Genomic DNA, 23,496 nt, shown 5'->3' with positions numbered 1-23,496 from the left:
CAGTTGAATTAACAAAGCCAACAAGGATACAGATGGATACTTCCAAAATATTTTCAGCTATTCCAAGGAAAACTAGGCCTCCCTTATGATCCCTGCTCTGAAGCTGCTCATACTTCAGCAAATTTATGGGAAAGTGTGTCCTTGGCTCATAAAGTCACTGGGCCTGCAAACTGCTGGAGGCTGGGAGAATATTTGTGTATCACTCTTATGCTCTTCTCTGGCTGATAGGTGTTGTTCATCACTGTACCTGTGGTGTCTGGAGTCAGCACAATGCCAAGACAGTGAGTGAAGGGAGCAGAACAAGCTTCTAGTCCATCTCTCTGTGTAATATAAAGTCCATTTCCATCAATTCAGTTTAAAATCAATAATAGATGTAGTCCTAAAGCTGAAGATGTATCAAATATTAAACTGATAAGAAAAGGTACTGCGTTTGATCATAGCTATATCTTAATCTGTCAGTAGGAATGCTAAGACTATTTTTGAGTTAGGTAGTCAGAAGATGGAGTTGTGTATACAATGCTTTCCTTTTTTTGAAACTATTTTTCAAGAACTATGAATCCTGCTTAAAGACCAGATTTTAATCTTGAGACTATGTAAGCACTGTGGAAATCTGCTAAATGTCCAAACAGATAGTAGAGGCTCTCAAATATGTCCTAAAATCCCTCTAGGTTTTCTTCTCTTATATATGTATTTTCTTTTAGAGTTTTGATTCATAATTATTTTCAGATAATAATAGTATGGGCTTGAGTTATAAAACATGGTCACCACTTCCAGGTCAATACACTTATCTTATGTTCCTCCCTGTGCTGGCTACAAGTCTGCCTAACCCTCTGACCTAGCTAAGAAGTATGACAAGGAAACATTTGTTCCTTGATCTTGTTCACCATGCATTTGGATACCTTCCTAAGAGATGCACCATGGAAGTTCCACAATTGTTTTGTGAGCTGGTGCTTGAAGTATTGGGGTTGAAGAAACAGCTGGCAGTGCCCCCAGAAAGGCAGTGACAGATTTAAGACTCTCCCAGCTAGTCTGTAATACCATTTCACCCTCCCAATGATTCTGTAATGGAATTTCTTTTTCCTTGGGGACGAGGAAGTCAGAGGAAATTTCAGAACAGTTGTTCTTAAGCAGGGAAATAAGAAATCTGTGCTAATGCAGTTGTTTACATTATTGCTCAGAAGCTGAGAATGACTGGAAGAAAGGATGAGTGTGTGGTTTAAAGCAATGATGCCTGACTCAGGAAATCTGAGTTAATTTCCTGGCTTTTTTATCTCTTTAGCTTTGCACAAGATATTTAATCTCTCTTTTTTTCTTCTTCTTCCTGAACCACTGGGGAGTGAATACACTTCAGATTGTTCTAAGAATAAATACATTAACATAGCCAGTGCACTTAAGACACAGGCAAAAAGACAAACAAAAGCTGCAGCTATTATTTCTTAGCTTTAAAAAAAAAAAAAAAAAAAAAAAAAGGTGTTTCTGCTATCCATGGGGCAAGTGTCTTCATGACTTGTATCTACAAAGGTGCAAAGGCACTTGCAGTGCCTGGGATGGCATCTGTAAGCAGATCTCACACCCTGGCAGCATACCCAACTTCTAGTCAAGAGGCTGCAGCACATGATGCTTATCAATCACAGGGCGTTTCCTTTTCTACATGAACATAGCCTGAAGCCACCTCACAGCTTACTTCCCCTGGGAGGATTAGTGAAATAGGCAGGCAGAAGTGTAGAAATACTGGTGGTGAAAAGTTAGAGAAAAATTTAATCTTAAAAAAAATTGAAGTTAAAGCTCAGAAATACAGATGCTGAGGGTGGAAGATGACACATGATCCCAAACCACAGGAGATGCAGGAACATGGCCCCCGAAGACATGGCTAGAAAAAGCACTGGCTTGTAGTCAGTGAAATGGTCCTGAACCACCTAGTGTATCCACTGTCAAGTAACTTCGTGTACCTTGCCTGTGTTTTGGGTAATGTCAGTGCCTCCGTTCCTGGCAAGACAGAAAACCTGAGGAAATTAAGCTCTTAAGTCTTTCCACGAGCACCAGCACAGAGCAAGCCTGGTCTCCTGTGGATCTGCACCTCTCTGATGATGGGAAGTGTCCTTCCAGGCTGGTCACACAGCGGGGAACGCTGCGGGGCCTCTTTCCTCCTCTGAATACTCTCGAAGTCCTAGAGCCTCATCTCACATCCCCATTGCCACCAAGCAACCTCTTTGCTATTTGCATCAGCCAGCGGACTCACTAATTGCTAGGGCACACTGTGAGGCTTGCCCGGCAGCCTCTCGGCCCCTGTGGCCTTGCGATCCCGGCGTGACGCGGTGCCACAGCAGCCTCCCCGCCAGCCGGGCACGGGTGCGGCGCCATGTCCTTAGCGGAACGGGGCGCACCCTCCGTACCTGTACCGCCTCACCCGCGAGGCGGGGACTGAGCCGGGCAGCCCCGGACCCGGGTGGGTGCTGGCAGAGGGTGACGAGACCGCTCCCGCTCTCCTCCATCCCCCCCGCCAACTCCCGCTTGGAGCCTTCGGGCGCTAACGGGAAGCGCTGACGTCAGCAGAGCGCAGCGGCGGATGGAGGGGGGGCCGAGGGGGGGGCGGTGCCCGGGGCATGCGCGGCGGGGCTGCGCGCGCCGGCCCTCCCATCGCGAGAGGGCGGGGCGGGGCGGTGTCCGGTACCTGAGGGCGCGGAGCGGCGCGGCCCGACCTGAGGAGGGGACTGCGCCGGCCTGCGCCCGCCCGGCGGTGAGTTCGGGGGAGGACACCGCCGGCCCTTCGCTCTTGCCCCCTTCTCCTGCCCTCTCCCCGTAGCCCCTCCCCTCGTGGTGGGCCCCGCTGCCGGGGGTCTCCTGCCTGGCAGAGACTGGGGTGGGGGCGGCCGCTGCCCTCTCCCTGCGCCACCGCCCTCCCGCCGGGGTCGTGGATGTGGCCGGGGGTGAGGTGGCATCACGAGCGGTGCAAGCCGCGGGATGTGCGGCGCTGCCCGCCGGAGGCTGGGTCAGGGCGGTGGAGGGTGGGGCAGCTTCCTACACGGGCGCAGCCTTCACCTTCGGGGCGGCCTGAAAGTCAGGGGAGGCTCCTTCGGTGCCGCTGGCCGCAGGCCCTGCCGCAGGTGTGGCCTCCTCGGGCTGCCGGGCCGCTGGCAGCGGTGCTGGCTTGGCCAGCCCTGGCTGGGGCTTGGGCTCGGCTGGGTCAGCTGCGCTGCTGCAGGGGGGAAGAAGCAGGGCGGCGTGGCAGGCCTTGGCTGCTACTCCCTGGGTCTCTGCTCTGCAGGGGTTTCGGAGTCTGTTAATTCGGTGTTGGTTCAGACGTACCCGCAGGTATGGTAGGAAATGATTGCTGAAGGCCCTGGACGCAGAGATGTCTTTCTAGCTCCAAAAAGGGGAAGAAGCAAAAGTACCCAGTATGTGGTTGTTCAAAGATAACAGTTTAGAAGCAAATAATCTTGTGTAATATCTATTTTATCTCACACCAACAAGGGAATGTTATGTAGGTTGTGATGATTTCGCTTTAATTACGCTAAGACTTTGCTTTCATCATCCAGAGCCTGGTGTAACGTCGTGTTCTGTCAAATGTACTTTGGCACACAATGAAACGTACGACTGCAGCCTTTAACTTTGAGTTGAAGCAAGTTGAGCTGTTTATCTTCATTTAAAGAAAAGTGAATGGGAGCTTTATACTGTAGCAGAGCATTAGTGTCCAGGCCAGACAACAAATTAAGGTAAGGATTGTAGACCTCTGGTGCTCTGTCTGGTACGTCATATAAAGGCGTTAACCGGTTTTCAGGGGAATTGCTTCAGCTTGTAGGATTGGTGCTTCATATTTGTAGCAGGTTTGTTCCTGGTGTTTGTAGGCTTTGAGCTTTGATTTCATGCAAAATAGAAATTTTTTTTGTTGTCGAGGCAAAATGAAGTTGGATCTGAAGGCTTGGTTTGTTACCTTCTTCTGACTGAGAAATACTATAGGTATACTTTGAAGCTCTGAAAATACCTCTTTGGAAGTAGTCAAAAATAGCTCTTCATCATATTAGTGTAAGGCAGTAAATAGTTACATTTTTTGGTGGTAGTGAATGAAATTTAGCATGTTTTCTTGTATATTGAATGATCACATAACTCTAAACTCAGTGGTCTTGTTTTGAATTTAATGCCTCTTTTCTAACAGATATAACATTAGCAATAACTAGCTACCTAAATGTTAATCTAGATGAATATACATCTTTCAATATAAAAATATTTTTAAAGTCAAAAGGTTAATATTTGCACATGGTTACTACTCCTTGTTAAGGAAATATCAGTGTTTGGGCTGCAAGACCTGCAGAGTATTGCCTTCTAATTGTAAAGCTATTTAAGCAGTGGAAATGTTTCAGACTTAGAAGATTTTTGTATTTGATGTTTTGGACCACTGTAACACCTTGTGTTTTTGAACTGAAGGAAATGTACATATGAATAGTAGGGGTGAAAATGAGTACTAATGATGTCAGTTAACATAATGATCTTGTTGAGTATATTGTTATACTAATGAGTAATCCTGTTTAATGGAACTGTTTATGTAAAAGCTCACTGGAGTAAAACCTCTTACTTTTGGACCTGATCATCCTTTAAGAGGGATTGGTTATTTGGAATAAACCAGTTACAAAGAAGTGTTGGCACTGGCTCTCTAGATAAAAAAGCCATTGTGTTGTTAGTCCTCAGATGAACATTGCTTGACTGAAATTATTAGAAAGTGTGGATCTCTGAAAATGGAAGAGTGATGGAGGAAGCCAGTTGCAGCAGTGGTTGTTTTGTTCTCTGTTAGCCCCTACTTGGAAGTGTGAACAGCAGCAACATCTTCCTAATTAGAAGCTTTCAGACAGAGCTGAAATTCCTTGTTGACAGGGATACTAAGAAAATCAAAATTCTCATGGTGCTATTGAAATTTAGGTTTAAACTCTTGTGTTTCAATTGGATCAATAGAAGTTTATGTAAATCTCTGGGTATCTGAACACGTGTATGTTACAACAAAATCCCAACAGCAGGATTTCTTTGAATAATTCAATAATTTTAAGTAATTAGTCCAAAGATGAAGTGTAGCTAGTCAGTGTTGTAGATCTTTGCTTTTTGTCATACCTCTGTGATACATTCTCTGACTAGGTGCATTTTGGAAGGCATTCTGAGAATATTGTTCCCACCTTGATCAAAAGTAACTTGATTTGCAGAGAGCTGGACTTTGCTTGCTATTCCCTGTAATCTAAAGGGAGGATTCACCTGGAGCAAGTGAAGCAAGAAAGCCTGCTCTGGGTAGGGGATGGGTATCCCAGGTCACATGGGAAACTGGTGTCACAAGTTGACAGTAAAATGTCTTTTTCACTACAGATTGTTAAGATTTTCATAAGCACTTAGTCTGTGATGAGATGAGGTTGTCTTCTGCAGAGTGCATTTTAATAGCTTTGATTGAAGCAGTATGGTTAATATTGGCAAGCTTCTCACTTTGAGGAGTTTTTGTTTCTTAGCCAGAGAAAAATAGCTGGGAAGGTTTTACTTTTATGTGGTGGTTGAACAAGTTATAGATCTTGAATAGCCCTTAAATTGAAAACAATTTCTGAATTTATACCCTGAAGCAAAAGAACTCCTAGGCTTTTATCCTAATTGGCCCAGATGGCTTGTGACACACACAGCACAAGGTAAGTGGTGTGTCATGGGAGATCTGAATATCCTGGCTTCTCTTGAGTCAGTAATACCGTATGTGCTTTGAGCTGGAGATGCCACACTATCCTCTAAACAGATACAGAGATTCTTACTACAATGTAAATTTATATATTCCGTGAACTAGTATTCTTTTTGTGAATCATAGGAAAGATAGGTTTCATGTAAATGCATTTTTTCCTGCAATTATATTGTGAAATTACTAAATAGGCTCGTTGATTTGCATTTTTTATGATTTTGGGGGGACACACTGACTTCTAATGAAGCATCTTTTTAGTAAGGCAAACCTGCACAGGTGGATACATAGCAAGGCCAAAGCTACTGCTGTTAGCAAGAGACTTTGGAAAAGGAGCAGAATCATTCATCCTGCATGGCCTTGTCCATCAGTAAACAGAGCTAAAAAAACCCCCCAAAAATCCTAATCCCTCTCTGAGTAAACATTTCAGTCATAAAGGATCTCTGAAATGCACTTTACCAAATGCAATTTGAGATCTTGATTAAACATAACAAATTATACATATCAGCTTCTGTTGAATTCAAGAACTTAGGCTGTGGAGTTGTGTAAGCTAATGTGGGAAACTGATCCTGTGGCTGAACTGTCACTGGCAACTGGCAACTAAAGTTACACCTGCCAGTTTCTTTGAGAATCCTTGAATCCCTTTTTCATGAGGTTGTATCAACTTTCTGTGTCTTCTACATTGTAAAAAAATGATTTTCTGATACAACTGTTCATGTTTGTGTATCAGAAAATTAGAATGAAAATATAAAGCACATTTCAGAATATTTAGAGAAGGCTGCCAGTCATGTGGTTATCATGTTGATATTTTTATGCTTTGGCAAACTTGCAAAGTTGTTTGGTACCAGAATATTTTTAGAGTTTGGTTTTGAGGTTGATGTGATGGCTATAAATCAGTTTCCACAGATAGAAGTTGTAAGTGTCCAGCACTGCTGAAATGAAATTCAGTCCTGAGAAGGAGGCATTTTGAAGATGTGGTTCAAAAATAAGTTTCAGTAGTTTTGGTTAAGGGTGGTTATTGAGCAGTGGTCAGACCTCACTGCAAAGAAGACAAGTAATCTAGAATCTTCTTGAAAGCACATAGATACAAAACAAATTGATAGCTATAACTTTTGGTAGCAAGAACAGCAAAAATCAGTGTGTCCAGTTCTTGCAGTGTAGGGAGTTTACATGCAGTTTACCTCAGGAATCTCTCCAAGGTAAAGAAATAATCTTTAGAAGAATTATGCTTATGGCAGTCATGGATAAAAAGTTTGGGAGCTCAAGGGCAGGTTGCACAAGGTAGTGCAAGAGAAATCTGTGGAGGGTTCCTAAACAGTAGTTGGTGGTAGAGGAAGTCACATTCAGGGCTTGCCTTGTTCATCTTACCAGTGTGGTTTTTGTTTTTTAAGATTGACTGCTGGAACTGTATGGCTGAGCTGAAGAATTGAATCTCAACAGTTGAATCATTGTGATCCAAGCCCACAGAAATAATGATTTGTTTAATATTTCAAGCTTGTCTATGGCTTGCTTCATGAGAGAAGTTATAAAGATTTTCCTTGTCAGTCCTTTTTTTTTTTGTTGTTGTGGGTGGGTTTTCTGTGCTGTTTGTTTTTGTGTTTTGTTTTTTTTTTTTTAAATCTAGCAGTGACTCACTTAACTCTGATTTTTGTTTTGTGTTGGGTTTTTTTTATTTTGTTTAAATCTGCAGCAATGGTTTGGCATGTTGTTATTTCAAGGTCATGATCTTATTATAAAATCTCTAAACTATGCTAAAATAGCATTGGCAATATATAGAAAAGAAATTCTCAGAACTGTTTTTTTCTGTCTTCCTAATGCTTCATCTTGTCTACTCACTTATCACTTCTGAACCTCTTCAGGCTTTTTGAAGACATCTCCATACCAGTGGGTCTATGAATTACATGCAGTCTCTTTCCACTGTTTCTGCTTGTCATTCAGCTTAACCTATGATGAGAATTCTTATTCAGGCATCAGTAGAAAGAATGAACATGCGTGACTGCAGGGGAAGAAAACTAATCTTTGGTGGTAAGCACAGCCTCACTGCAGATTTAAACTAATGGAATTCTTAATCTTAAAATACTCGGATAGATAAACTGTTTAGCAGTGGTTCTCATAGGTAGTATTGTTTCTGTCATTAGTCTTTATATAGTTGATACAAAACCAAATTGAACAATACCTGTTTGTATCAGCATAAGAGGATTTTGGCTCAAGACAGTGCAGTGTTCCTGTATGGAGAACATCCATCGCATGAATAAACAACTAGAGAATAGTACCATGGACAAGCTGGCAATCTAAAAAGGGATAGTTCTATTTATAATCAGTTATATTTAAAGTTTCACTTGGCTTCCAGCCTCCCTGTACTTAACAGTAAGAAAATCCTGTTGCAGGTAATACGCATTATGAAGGTAGCAGAACACTGTAACTGGAAGCTGACTGTTAGTGAAGCACTGTTGAAGGATCTCCTGGTGGAGTTAAGAGGAGTGCTGTGTTTGAAACATGAGGTGACTGAATAGTTCTGAGGACAGAGGGCTGCTCCTCTGTTTTTAAGTGAAATATTTGTGAAACAATAGCAGGTAATTACTGCTTGTTTGTAGAATGACATTGCTTTTATGTCTGAGCTGAGAGACACATTAATCTGTTTTGTAAGAATAAATTCAGAAAAATTGAAATTACCAACATGAAAAGCTCTTTCTCAAAGGATAATGCCATTGGCAAAAGGCAGTGGTTTCTTTCTGCTATCAGTTTGCTGACATAACCAAAGTTTTTGAAAGGAGAAATTGAGACTTGCTGTTTTTCAGTCCTGGAAAGCTTGGATTCTAGACTGTGGTTGATAAATGGGTTTATTCAGTCAATCATAACTAGAGCCTAAATTATATTTTGCCTTTATGATGTAAACAGCAGTGTCACCTTTTATAACTTATAAAAGTAAGCTATCTACATCAAATGGAAAAGAGCAGAGCTTTTTGAATATATATGTACATGTGCATACACATAAATGCAATTATGGATAATTCTAGGACAGAAATCTTGCCAACTATAAGCAGTTGTTGAGACAGCAAAAGAGAGCAATCTACATACAGATGTGCTGTATTGTCATAGTGCTTTGTGTGTGTGAAATAATCCTTGAGTAAATAAAGTAGTTTAGTTCTTCTCTGTAGCCATACAACTTTTTCTTCAGGTTGCAGAGCATTTGATCTGTAAGGCAGATAGATAGTGTATGTCTCTTCCTAGTCTGGTTCTCTGTGCATTACATCTCAAATTTGGGAGCAATTGAAACTGAATAATGTCATGAAAGAACTGAAGGAAATAAAGATTCTTAGTTTGTCTTCACCACCAAAGACTTTGAGAAGCATACACCTTTTGGAAGCTTATGAGCTGTTTAACTACCCTGCTCCCTGCGGAAGGAGCGTGGTCTACATTGCTGCTCACTATGGTTAAATCTGTAGAATTTGTTCTGTTCAGGGAAGGCTTGCTCCTCAGATAACATAAAAAATTAAGTGATCCATGTAATTTCATTCCTTCTAGCAAGAGTCTTTCTTCACTGGAGCTGGGTATATCAGTTATGATTATGTCAGGTTTTTCTGCTTCTGACTTGTTAGTGTCTGCCATCTGCCTCTTGAATAGCTTCGAAAACTGTTCTTGGGGTCAGTAGTGTTTTTATCATCTGTGCCTTGTGTTCTCTGGATTTCCAGCAAAAGCCATACTGTTTTCGGCATCTTGTGTTTTGAAGAGTTAATTGTACAGGAAGTGTGTAATGTTTATATTGGTACGTGCAGAGCTGGTATCACTAGTTCAGCTTTAACAAGGTACAACTGCTGTATTGGATGAATGTGTCCTAGAGTATACAAGAGCAAACTTAAAGGAAATCCAGTGTCTGTCAGTGTCTTCATTTTTTGTAAGCCCTATTGCTCTCTTTTATTGTGAGTAACCTTATCTCTACCCTTAAGTATCTTCTTCCATCTTCTATTATGGTTTTTTTTTTGTCTTAAAACTGTTCCCTTTCTGGCTAAGCATCTGGACTTTGCTCTCTGCCTTGTTAGTCATGTTGTAAAAATGCCAAAAATTGGGTCAAATTTAACTATTTGAGAAACCTTAGCAAAGGTCTTGCTCAATTAAAATTTGCATGACATTTTTTTCAATAAAATCTTAAGGCTTTTATGATGACTCAAATCCTGTTTTGTTTCACCCTTTTGTTTGGTGTATAAAATGCATGATATCTGTGCTACTAATACGTAAAGCACAGGTGGGCAAGCTATTACGTATGTTTCTGGGCAGATAGCACTTAGCTCTTTTTTCTTCCTTGAGGAGCCTTATTTTCAATATAAATAGCATTAATGGCAGAGTGAATTGAGAGTGTGTCCTTTAAGGAATATGAATGAAGCTTTTGGTTTGGAAGGTATTCTGATAGCTTTCTTTTACAAAAAGCTGCATTTCCTTATTTCTTTTTCTCCAGTTAGGTGCTTGTATCCTCTGCCCTTACATAGCATTAAGAAACTGTATTCTTATGAGTAACTACAATGCTTTTAAAGATTGCAAGGAATGTTTTAAGTTTTTTGCTGTTTTGGCTAAAGATACTTCTCTGTTTTAGAAATACAGAAGCCCAATCTTGTCAAGATGTTTTTCTTGTTTCTTCTTTTCTTTATCTCTATTCATTACCATGCTCTGTTTATATTCCTTGACTTAGGGCACTAAGACAGTAAATAAAATTCAGCACAAGAGCAGCTTGTGTATATCTGTTTTGTTTGGTGTTTGATAACAAACTTTGCAAGTGGGTAAAATCTCAACATAACTAAGTGTGAAGGAGGAAGAATAGAAAAGGACATAGCTCTAAATTCTGAGATTGGAGAACAGAATCTCACAGCTTTGAATACAAAATAACAAAATCCTTTCAGAGAAACAGAACAATTACATGTTAATTGTCTTGGTATTTCTTACCAAACATTGACTATGGTAACTTCAAGTGACAGACTGCCAGGGATGCCAGTATTAATCACTGTGCAATTTGGACATAAAGGGTGAGACATAAAAATCAATGGATGCCTTCATGAAACTTTGGGAATTGAATCAAGAACTAGGGGTGTTTTGGTGATACTGAAGACAGGAGAAGGAAGAAAGGAAGCAAATACTTAGGAGTTCAACCTAGAAGCCAGCAGAATTTTTAGTTATCTTCTGATTCAATGTAATTCCTACAACATGTGCAATTCCCTTGGCTTTCATCGTGTTCAGTTCCTCAGGGCTTGTCCTGCTCAAAGCAGGTGTATGTTTGCCAGCTAGATTTCCTCCCAGATTCTTTCAATGTGTTAAGCTCCCATGATCCATGTAAAGCTGAAAAGTGACTTGCAGCTATGCTCTCTATCCTGCAGTGTTCCTAAGAACTTGATAATTAAGCCTCCGACTCTGTCTGTTGCAGAATCTACCTGATCTTTTTGCTTATGTCATTCAGTGTGTCCCTACACTGGTGGATGTAGCAGGCATTTCTGTATAATTTACTAATGCAGTTTGAATTATGTTGTTAAGAAAAAAAGATTTAAAGTTACTCTTAAGTTTCACCATTTATCAGTGAAAAGGTCTGCAACCTGTGTGTCCTGAAAAGAACAATAAATGAATAAGAACTATGGCATCAAAACCCAAAGGTGTAGAGAGGTCATTTTTATAAGCCATGAACAGTGGACAGGGTTGAAATACATGTGAATTTAAATTAACAAAAACTGTGTTGTAAATTTAAATTCAACAGATGATAATAAGAAGTAAACTACAATCTTCTTCAAATTGGTGAGTGTATTTTGTTCTTTGTGTGGTAGTTACCATGAAAATCAGTGGGATGCTAGGAGCTGTTATCTGAAAGCATGTCCATAGCACCTTGAAGAACTGGTCTTGTGCCTGATTTCAGCAGGGCTCTCCTCCTAAAAGCGTGGTGCAGAAAACGATATAATTGTTACTTAGGTGCTGTATTGTGCCTGCCTTGAGTGATCTGTTCATTGCCTGACCTTTGCTCTTCAGTTCCCAAGGGTATAATTCTCTCCTTTTCTGCACTGCTTGGCAGTTAACAGTTCTTTTCTCTGCCCTAATACAATGCTGTTGCCAAGTAAGCTTTTCAGAAGAGGAGATAATTTAGGTTATCCTAGGAAGGATGTTCTCACTTTCCTGTCCATTCTGAAGAAATGTGATTTTGTTCTCTAGAAGTAAGAATGAAGGTCACTGAAAATTGTAGCACTGTAGAGTTGGCAAGATAAATACATGTGATATTAGTGAACTGCTGCTTCATATCACCTGTCACTGAGACAAACAAGCAGAATTAGCCAGTGTCTTAATTCTTAGGCCTTCTGCAGAAGGCAAATAGTAGGAGTATAAGGTCTAGCTTGGTAAACGTGGTCATTAAGCATCATTTGCTTCAGTAACATCCAGCACATGATGACGGAAATATGAATAATTCATTTACTCAGAGAGCTGAATATCAGTCTGCTCACACCAAATAAATAAATAAAATATTATTAATAATAACTAGTCGACATTTATGGACATAATCTTTCTGTTTAGGCAAGGAATCTTGTGTACTGCTGTAGCTGCTAGCTTCTTGCAGACCTACAGGAAGGTACCATTTTTGTTATCCAGATGTAGCGCTGAATATCTGAGTTTTCCAGCACAATCCTGTTACACAGACATGTTTATATCTGCCTCAAAAAAACCCCAAACTTCTGTATACTGGGAAGTAGGTTACTGTAAGAAAAAAAAAAAATCTTAAGATAGCTACGCAGTATTTCTGTTTCTTATTTAGGTGATCTTAAAATTGAAAAGAATGAAACATAAATCTGAAACTGTTGGCATAGCAGTTCCGTAGAATTGCTTTTGTTTGTCAGCAGTCTCTCTGACACATTTCATCCAGCAGCTGTTTATTCCACATTGCTGTAAGAATAGGAGGGGAATTTGGTCCCACTCATAGCAGTTTGCTTCAAACTTGAAAATGCTGTTAGGTCTTTGACAGCTCAGGTGATAGGGATTTCAATAACATAATTCTGCGTCATGTAGGGTGGGGTTTCAGCTGCAAGACCAAGCTTTGCTGAGAAGCTAATACATAGGTGACTGTCTTCCTGGTGTTACTGAAACTGTCTGTGAATTAAGTACTTTTAAAGTGTTGTGTTTGTGAGCTGAAAGTAGCATCTAAGGATCTTTTCAAGGTCTAAGTATATAGACAGTATATATTCTGTATGTGTATACAGAAAACACAAAGGAGAATGAGAATGTATATCCTTTTTGCTTATCACCAGGATCTTGAATATCCTTGAATGTAAGGATGTAACAGCTTTTCAGTTAATTTGGATTATACTTTAGGGGGGAGGGGGGGTTGTAAGTTTTAATTCCTTTTCCCTGGATCATTGTGGAAGACTAGGCTCTTTATAATTAGTTTAATTCCTGATTAGGCTTGTGTGCACTAGATAATGTATTTCCCAAGGCAAAATATGTAAGGCTAATCTGCCAAAATGTCTGTTTTTAAAAATCCATAGATTGCAGAGGTCTAAAAATACTTCCAATTTCTTTTTATTTCTTTAGTGGAATACAACTGAAATTGTTTCTGAGTTTCCTGGGATGCAGAAAGCACTGTAGGACTTGTAGGTACTATACTTCTTGAAGTGAATTTCATTTTTACAGTAATGTAATTTCTAGTAGTAAATATATGCCAAGATTGAGGATGTATAAGAGAACTTAATTAAAAAAAAATTATTGGGAAAAGTGATATCTGCCAAACATACTGTTAAGTTGTTGTCCTGGGCTTTTTTGTCAGCATTGTATTTCCACCAAATAAATACAACCTAAAATTGCAGCAGTAATAAATAGTTAGGCAGTCTTTTTAATTTATTAATCTGAAGTGTTGGAAGCAATCAGTGTACAGTTTCCTTAAAGATAATATTTTGTCTTTCCCTAATTAAGGATAAATGAGCAAGCACTCTTCCTAGAGATCTGAAAGGTCTTTTTAATTTGCAGCACTTAGAGGATTAAAGTAATTTCATTAAATAGCCTCATTTAAATTTTGCAGTCACCTAAGAGACGATAGACAGATGCGAAAAGGGAATTCTCCATGAAGCATGAAAGTTAAATTAGCAGCTTTCTAATTTAACTTTTTAATTTGGAAGATTTCTTTACAAGACTTGAGCCTTTTTGTTGGTATATGTTTAGATGTATCTGCAATATGATGCTTATGGCCAATGAATGCCTCATAATGTTAAAGGCTTTTTTTTATGGAGGGTTTTAAAAAAAATTTCTGCCTTTATGTATTTGACGTAAGTATCTTTGAGGTTGACATTTGATATTAAAGCAGTTTTTTCACTTGCAAGATATACAGGTGCACTGTAGGCAAGTTTCTTATTTGTGGGTTTAGATACACAAATGAGACACTGTCAATGCTTTTCTTAGGAGCTGATGTTGGTCACAGTGTTTCTGAAGTGTCTAACATTAGCCATCCAAGTCCTACATACAGATAGGTGTTATGTATAACGAGTTAGATGTTTTGCTGTTGTCAAGGGGAAATACGCTCCTCTTTGTATGTGTAGGTGAGGGTTATGTCTCTGGTGTACAAGAGTTCCCTTGCTACTTGAAAACTATGAATTTGTATGCTTCTAACTAGAATTGTGTGCTGACGGTTGTGGCATGAAGACTCTGACATTTTCACTGGGTTAGGAGCCCCTAAAAACCCAAGTCTTGGATTTGTTTCTCTTTGTATCTTTGTCAGGTAAATACACTTCCAGAAGTACAGCTCTGGGTCATACTGTTCACTTAGAAATTCCTAAGGGTACCTCGGTGTGCATGAATTTTGTGCCACTTTGATTTAACTTTAGTGTTTCTTAGGTCTTGCAGCTTGGGAAGTGACTCACTTTATAAAGTAGTGCTTGCTGGGTTACACAAAATTGTTTCTGGTACTTTGAGTAACTATAAGATTACTTTCTGCATGTTTTTTTTCGGTTCTGCCAGCTGTGTGTAGGTCTGTAAAGAGAAACATGGCTAACGATTTCAGGGAATAACATAAGAATTACTGAAACTTTTTGTCTTGACACCATTGCAAGACCAGCAGGTAGAACTTACGAAAACAGGCTAGCAAAAGAAAGGTATCCTTTACACTTCTACAGCTGTCTTGAAGAAACAGAATTCTGGTCTTGCAAACAGAATTTAACCCTAGAGTGAAACCTTGCCTTCAGCTGCAGCATTGAAACTCTGAGACTTCTCAAGGCCTTATTGTCTCAACTGCAAGACTTGGACAAATAGTTCATAGTATTATGCACATAGTAGCACTTGGGCAAGTTGTTCATATTGTATAGCCAGGAAAAACAGCACACTAAATGCTGTACAAAAGAGTGATACAGTAGGATGGATGTGTTGCTGAGTGTGGAAGAAACAAAAAGCCGTAGGGACATCTTAGGGACATGGTTTAGTGGTGGACTTTGTTGGGTTAACAGTTGGATTAATGGTCATAAAGGTCTTTTTCCACCAAAACAATTCCCTGATTTTATGATATCAAAGAAAGGAGATGGGAATTCTCAAGGCAATTTCTTTGGAAGCAAAGATGTAACATAGACCAGAATGACTTATCTAGAAGATGAGCTAAATCTAATCTTTAATAAAGTGTAGTGGAGTCCCCAGTACTGCAAGTCACAGTATCACAGAACAGTCATGGTTGGAAAGGACCTGTGAAATCAGAGTCCAACCAAATGAGGTGGATGGTACTGAAATACAAGATAGAAAGGAATAAACTTGTAGCTAAGTTTATGTGGGTATGTGTCACAGCACAGAAGCAGAACTTTTGAATTCCCCTACTAACACTGACCTTGTGCGACTGTTGCCCTTATACATGAATGAGAAGATGGCCAAAAGACACTACAGTTTCCATAGAAAAATGAAAAAATTACTAGTAATTTTCATCTTGAGTTGGAGGTATCAGTAAGATCTGGAAAAAAAAAATGCTTTGTTGAAGGTGGATGATCAGTAATAATTTGAATCTCATAATAGACAATGGGGAATCTGAAAAAAAAACCTACAAAAAGTTGTCTTTTAATCAAATTTTACATTATATTTTTTGCAGTTCCACATTGCTGACCACAAATCAGTGGTGTGTTAAATTTGTGGGATTTTTTAGAATATAAAGTCTTAAGTATGTAATTTAATAAATTGTCTGTTAATTGTCAGTTAATAGTCAATCAACTGTAAATTAATTTTCAGTCAACTGTAAAATAATTGTAATACAGTTGAAAAATTCAATTTACTGTTCAAAATAGGTAAATGAAAAAAAAAACCAAAACCCCTTTTTAAAGCTTATTCTATACATTGCAAAAGGAAGGGGAGAAAAAAAGGCAGTTTATCTGAAGAATAAAATCTGGTTTTCACAATATTTGTTCAAGTTGCTTTGTATTATCATGGTTCAGTTAGGCACAGGAATGTAGTAAACAGATGTAAATGTGTGTGAAAGCATGTTGATTGATGTGTGGCTGATACAGAATCTAATATGTTATTTCTTTTCCTTAGATTCAATCACCCTGTAAGGACCAATGTACCCAATAGCTCATGGAAGAAAAAAATCAAAATCAAATCAGGACATCCTTGGTTTCCAGGCTACCGAAATATGGAATGAAAACTTTAGGAAGTGTCTTGCAACCTGTGCCAAATGGGACAGCTGATAGTTTAGCGGGGAATAATGGTGGCCAAAATTTCAGCAAGCACAATGGCACTGTTCACATGTCTTCCTTTTCTTTCAACTGGAAAAAATCAAATAAATACCAACTTCACGATCAAAATGGGAGAGAGACCAACTCTAAGCATAATTGTAATGAAAAATTAATCGATTCTGAAAGGTGTTCTCAGTCTCAAGGAGCATTGGGCAATGATGTGCTCAGGGTGGGTTTGAACAGTACTTCAATTGCCTCAAAATCAGCAAAGCACACCAGTATGTTTGTGTCTCCTACTGAGGAATTAAACCCAAAGTCTTTGCCTGGACTCACTGGTTCAGCAAAATTCACCAAAGGTACCCTGTCAGGGAGAACCTCATATTCTGGATTCAGTGTTTCAAAATCCCATTTAAATGGATTTTATGGAAATAGGCCAGTGATAGGGTTGCAGAGACCTAGAGCTAATTCCAGTACCACAAGGACAAGTTCTGGAGAAAGCCTGGCACAATCTACAGACAGTAGCAAGTCTTCTTCCTGTGAAAAAATGGTAAGATCACAAAGTTTTTCACATTCCATTCAGAATTCTTTCCTTCCCACTGCATCTTTAACCAGATCACATTCCTTTAACAAAGCTGTGGATCTTACAAGGCCTTATCATAGCCAAAATCTAGCTGCCAGGACATCTCAGAGGTCAACTTTGTTGTCAAGAAATACACGTCTGTTGGATGTACCAAATGGAAATGAACCTATGAAGTATGGATTTACCAGGCCCTCCTCTGGTACATCATCTCCTTGTTCAAAGAAGTCCCCACTGTCAAATGGATCTGGGTCAGCACCATCTTTTGGATACAGATTAAGTCGGCCTTCTCTGCTGAAGCCTACCAGGCAGCAGTTTGCTGGGAATATTGTGGATGACAGCAAAAGTACAACTCCTGACACACCTATCCTGGAGAAATCTGACATTTCAACAAATATAAATAGAGCACTTGAGAAAAACAGTATTAGAGAGAGCAGTGCTCAAAGAACGGAATCTGATGAGGCCCTGCATGAAAGTATGGGAAAACATGGGGCAAAAGTCATGTGTATGAGTGATGATGGAGATGAAATCTCTATATCTTCTTTGTCATCCTCTGAAAAAAATGATTTGAGTGAAGACTTCAGTGATGATTTCATAGATATAGAAGACCCAAACAGAACTATTCAAATACAGCCAAAGGAGAGCTGTCTGCAGGAGTCAGAGCACAGGAGCGTAACATCTATCAAGCCATTCAGTTCTCTCAAGGAAAGTGGAGGATCTTGCTGTAATGCTGATGACTGGCTTGATATAAATGTGTCTGGTAAGTGCTTTATGTTCTACTTGAAATTTTAGATACTAAATCAAGATTCTGTAACTAAGTTATTTTATGTAAATTACCCATTGCTTGTGAAATGTTTCAGAGCAGAACCTGGCTGTGCTCACCCATTTAATTTCTCACAGTGCTTTTTCTGTGTGATGGTTACCTTTCCCAGACATGACTTTGAAGAGCTCTTTCTTTGGGATAGGAGTGGATGATAGATCCTTTAACCGTGTCTATGGTAGGGTTGTGGGATTCCTGATAATCTTGTTTGTCCCCTTTTGAGGGAATGGCTTTCCCAGTGCCCCCTTTCCCACCCTTGTAGGCAGCGAAAAGCTGAAATGGCACCTAAGTAGTGGGAATAAGCATAGGGTATCTAATGAAATCTGTCTTTCTTTTTTCAGTGGTGTGCTATATTCTTTAAAAATTAGTGGAAGAGATACAAGTTTTTAAAAGCCATATTTTATAGTCTTTGGGCTTTTCAAAGTACACACATGTTTTGAGAGAAATTATCTAATTTTGGACCCATCTTATGTTCAAAAATTTACAGAATTCTAGAAAGTAGCTTTCATAATGAGGAATTAATGCAGTGTGATAGGCTAGCAAAGATGTAGGTTGGAAGACTACGTAGTTATTGCTACCAAAACAGTTAAAGCTTTTTTCCTCTCTAGGATGAGCAAACAATACTGTACAGTGCTTTGAGATTTTTGTTACAGTACAGTTTGAGAAAAGTTAAAGCCCAAATAATGCACATATTAGTTTTTATTTCTGGCAAATTGGATTATTTATGAAACCATGACTTTTCCTGTTTTATTTAAGCAGTGGATGACAACAGTGAAAGCACAAAGCGTACTGCCGAGAGTGTGATTTCTCCAGAGATGAATTACAGAACTGGTTCCTCTTTTGAGCTTTCTCCATCTGACAGCTCTGATGGCACATACATGTGGGATGAAGAAGGATTGGAACCTATTGGAAGTGTCCATCCTTGTGGAAGTTATGAATCTTCAGAAATGAACAGCATAGTATGTATTTATATGCATAACTTGCACGGTTATAGTGCTTTGAGTTCATTAACTATATTTTTAAAACAGAATTTATCTCTTACTTGGTAATTGTTTCCTCTTTCCTCTGTAGTTGATAGCTTTTTGGAATTTCTTGTTTAGGAACTCCTGGTTCTGAACAGATGACTTTGGCAAAGCTGTTTATATACACTTACTTTCCTTATTGTCAAGTTAGAACACAATGGGTCCTTACTTAAACAAGCCCATAGTAGCGCTCACAAATAACAAAATAATTAATTTCTGCAAATTATAGGTTAAGTATTGCCTACCAATCTCTAAACCTAGAAGTGAAGAGGCAAGAAATAAGTTGCCTATATGACTTCATCCACTATCTTTTTTCTATACTGTATACACATTATAACCCTTTTGAACCAAAGTTTTTTTTGATGCCTGTGTTGAAGCACAGAATCCTTACAATAGGTGCTTGACTTTAGCTCACTATAGCAGGACTCTTTGCATGCCTCAAGCACAAAAGGCATAACAACCTTTTTTTTATACATTTGTACAAACAAATTCCTGATACATTTTCACCTGCTTATCATGTTGTTTGATTTCTGACTTAAATTATGATCCTGGGATTGTAGTTCATACAAAGAGTTCAGACATCATTATTCAGGCTTTGTGGTAACTATGCAGCTTGGAAAAGCAGCTTGCATTTTTACAATGCAGAAATGTATTTTCAGTCAGCTTGGGTTTTGAGGAGAAATTGTAGCTTTGAAGTCTTCGTTGTATTGCCTTCTAGAGGTGGTGTTGTATTGCATTCTAGTGGTGGTGTTTGTTGTGTGTTGTTTTTCCTGTGCTTGTTGGTTTTTGTAGAAAGCAGGATACATTTGATTCTTAAAGATAAAGCACGCTCAATTTTCATTCTGAAGATGTAGAAGAATTTCTATTAGTTTTTAATTTCTAGAGATTTATATTCTTGGTTAGGTTAATGTAAGATTTAGATCCATATTCTTTCTTTACTCTGCAGGCAGTGAGTATGAAGACAGGTTAAAAAAATCAGATCTGAAAGCACTGAGAATAATTATTGTGATTAGTCAGCACATTGAATGTTTTGATTCCTGGGAGATAGGTGATTGAATTATGCAGTTTCCATCCTCTAGTGTTGTGAAATTTAAAACAATTAATATCTGTGTGTCAAAATCCAATTGATAAAGTATCAGATTTAAGAATTTTGAGTGCTTGAGTTAATGCACACCTGACTGCCCCTTGGAACTAGTACATCTTAAAATGGTTGGACACCATCCTTGATGAACATGTGCAGAATTAAGCTTTTAGTGGGAAACTGTGCAACTGCTGTGCATAACTCAGTCTTTATGATTAGTTGTCTTACAAGTTTCTATGCTTAGTTCTGTAGTCTGAGTATATTCTGTTAGCAAGGTTCTTTGGACATTCTTTTGGTAGAGTTTGCTTGCTGGCAGTTTGCTGTTCTTGGCAGAGAAAGGACGTGACATGAAATCAGAGACTGATTTCAGAGGTACTGCCTTCAAAGTGGATGTAGCCACTGCCTGCCCTCCCACCACCACTCTGGTCTTCAGCATCAGAGCTGATCTGTTATAGCAATGGCAGATAGAAAGAAACTGAATTACTTAATAAGATGGCATCTTCCTGTCTTATGTACCTGTCCCTGCTGTCAAATATTAAGAGGCTTTATGAGTGTATTACAGTGCACAGACCTCTTCTGATACTGCTTTGAGAGGCAGGATGTTTTGTGAACAAGCTTTTAAGGCAACTTATCTTTTTTCCTTTGGGATGGGAAAGCATATATGCTTTTGAGAGCTTCTTGATTCAGAATTGACACAGTAAATCTTCTCGTGCTGTTTTGGCTAGTAAAATCAAGGAAGGCAACTTCACTTGTACTCCTGTGTTACATTTGTGGTATCTGTTAATGACAGTTTTGAATTTGGAGGGAGCAGCAGCTGATTTTTGTTGTGTAAAATACAAGAATAAATACTGTTAGAAATTAATGTTTCTTATGTTGTAAGTGATGTTTCCTATATGGGTTGGAAACTGCATATCCACTGTTACATTTTTTTTCAAGTTTTTTTCTGTTTTCTACCAAGTCATATCACTTTCCAGTAACAAAAGGACTTCAGAGTAACTCTAACAGAATAACTGTACTTTTTCTAACTGTATTACTGAGTTTTTAAGTCACACACTGTTTTTCTAACTCCTAGGAAATCTTCAGGCCATAGAGAGCAGGGTAAACATGTACCCAGGGAGAACAATTGTCTTAAAAGTTTTAATGTTTTCCAAAGCTATCAGTAGAAACAAGAAAAACATTATATAAAAGCTTGTAAATCAATTAGAGACATAAATCTAACCCATCTAACTGGTTTTCCAAACAGATTTTTTGAATTTTTTTTTACAGATGTCTTGATTAAAAATACCTAGACTGGCACATAGTTTCCTTTTTACCTAAAATTGTGTCCTAAGAAGTTACAGAACATTTATGTTGAATCTTTTTCCAAACTGTTTTCACTTGTGAAATGTAAGAAATTTAGGGAAGGGGCAGTGTCTTGTACATGTTGGGGTCATTGTTTTGTAGTACACACCTTCAGTCCCTCTGGATGAAATACGTACACCCAATTTCAGTCTTGTTGGTCCTGTGGATTTTAAATATGGGATGCACTTTAGGCCCTCTTCAGTAACACTTAACATAGCCTTCAGGCCATATTGCATATCAACTGCATCTACACCTTAACTCTTACTGTCATCTTCCTTGAAACTGGAAATTTGGCATTTTCCCATGAATGGGGTGGGGTTATGAGTAAACAGTAACTCTGTGTTTATGTTCTTGGTACAGTGTTGAAATTTATCTGTGATAATGTAGTGAGAATATGCTGTGACAGTGCAAGTTTGTGATAGGAGGCTACCTGCAGTTCACCTAGAGACTGGTCAAAAGTAGAATGAATTGAAAATAGCTGGGAGGTCTTAGAGGATTGCTTTGTTTTTAATTAGAAACTGTATATGAATAGAACACACTAATGCTGTGTAACCAGTTGTATTCAGGTATCACCAAAAATCTAGTTAGGGTATAATTATAAATTACTGTATAGAGGAAACTTAACTCATCTCCTTATAGCAGCCCTGTCCATGGTGTTCCTCTGAATTTTGAGGTTATGGTTTTGTGATGTTCTCTGCTGGTGGTTATAGGAATTATGAGGTGGCTGATAGAGGTTTTCTATTAGAATTGGATTTTGAAATTAAAATAATTGAGCAATTAATTTAAAATTGAAAACAAAGCTCAGTTTCAGTATTTCATATGTTAATTGGTTTTTCAAATGTACTTGTGCAAGTTACAAAACCAAACTGAAATGCATTTGGGGAGGTGGAGGAGGTTGTCTTTGATTTGTCTTTACAGGTGCCTAAAAATGAGCAGGTGTGCCATCCAAGATGTTTGGTAACATTGATGTTATGAGGAAATAAACTGCTTAAGTTGTAGTTTCTCCTGATTCTCAAGGTCTTTCCCTCCCTGTTTCCCTGTAAGCTGAACCTCACACTATTAATGCAAGTGTAAGGCAGTGCAGCAAGAATCATTCACAATTATTTTTGCCAGGTAAGAATATCCATAGCAATTACATTTTGCTTTATAGTGTGAAGTGCTCCATTTTTTGTAGTTAAACTTAGAAGTCAATCTGAACTTCTGCTATCAGTAGACTTTTCTGAAAACAGAAAGAGTAGGAAGTCCTCAGCCTCTGCTGCTTTAATGTCACTATTCATGTATACTGCTGATGACTTTCTGGTATTGTGCTCTATACTAAAAAAGAAACTATTTAAAATCATCTGCCTGCTAAAACAAATCATTATGAAATACTCTGAAATTTTGTGGGAATTCTGCAGGAAGCTGGGTGGAGTTGCTTCCCTCATGTTCAGTGTCTTTTTTGTTAGGTTCATTCCCAGAGGCTAGATGGCAGTCAAGGAAGGCTCTTTGTGGGTGTAGCATTGAACTTGTGATGCCTGTTTTGAAAGTGAATTGAAGAAGTCTTAATGGAATTGTTAATATTTCTGGTTTTCTTCTTTGTTTCCATCATACAATTGAATTTCAGATTTCTCATGTACCCTAACATTTTATTTAAAAAATACCTAAGCAGCCAGAATAGCTGCTCTTTAGAAACTAACCCTTAACCTAAGAATTAATTCCTATCTCCTTGCAAAAAACCCAGGTAGAACATAAAATGCTTCTAGAAAATATTTTCAAGAATAATAAATCTTAATTTAAGACTGTTACAGCAAATAGTTAAACAAAAATGTCCTGGACTTTCAGAGCAAAGTTCTTGTTGAATTTGTTGTCATGGCAACCTTCCTTTACAGAGGATGAAAAATGTAATGAAATATTTGTTTAATTATGCTTTATGTGACTTGCAATATATAGCATTTAAAATAGCTCCCTTCCTGTGGGATTTTTGGTATCCTGCAGAGTTCTGCCTTTTTCTTCCCTCTGGTAATTCATCTCTTTTTATGACATTTTTTACTGTGTTTTGGTTTTTTTTCTCTTCAGCCCTATAGTATAGTATAGTCTTTCTCTCTTCTACTATCAGAGTCATATTTGACCTACTTTTTCAGTTACCCTTTAGCTGCATGCCAGATGACTGAGTTACCCAGTCTGTTCTGTGTTGGTTTTTAAAAACTACTTCCTTTTTTTCATACCTCAAGTACTTGAAATGATAATTTTGTTAATTTTTGTATTACTCTCAACATCTTCATTTTGCCTGAATTTTTTGACTGATTCTCCTTTAGTTCTCTCCATTTACTGATTCTAA

The 23,496-nt window shown here is 38.6% G+C and overlaps 1 protein-coding gene across 8 annotated transcripts in view; it reads left to right on the top strand.

Moving 5' to 3' along the window:
- The first annotated feature begins 2,610 nt into the window (after positions 1–2,610).
- CCSER2 (coiled-coil serine rich protein 2) overlaps positions 2,611–23,496 on the top strand; it is a 60,976-nt gene continuing 40,090 nt past the window's right edge. For 2 of the 8 annotated variants that reach the window (XM_030452763.1, XM_030452766.1), the window contains exons 1-4: positions 2,652–2,737; positions 3,537–3,713; positions 16,199–17,675; positions 18,495–18,694. In XM_030452763.1, the coding sequence (XP_030308623.1) occupies positions 16,238–17,675; positions 18,495–18,694 (1,638 nt within the window). In that variant the 5' untranslated portion in view covers positions 2,652–2,737; positions 3,537–3,713; positions 16,199–16,237. Of the gene's footprint in view, positions 2,738–2,886; positions 2,928–3,536; positions 3,714–7,080; positions 7,230–7,548; positions 7,715–16,198; positions 17,676–18,491; positions 18,695–23,496 lie in introns of those variants that run through there. The other 6 variants (XM_030452758.1, XM_030452764.1, XM_030452759.1 and 3 more) reach the window with 5 other exon arrangements.

Source organism: Calypte anna, chromosome 6, assembly GCF_003957555.1.
Source record: "Calypte anna isolate BGI_N300 chromosome 6, bCalAnn1_v1.p, whole genome shotgun sequence".
NCBI lineage: Eukaryota > Metazoa > Chordata > Aves > Apodiformes > Trochilidae > Calypte > Calypte anna.
Note: the sequence above shows the minus strand (reverse complement) of the source record. Positions and strands in the feature narration are given on the sequence as shown.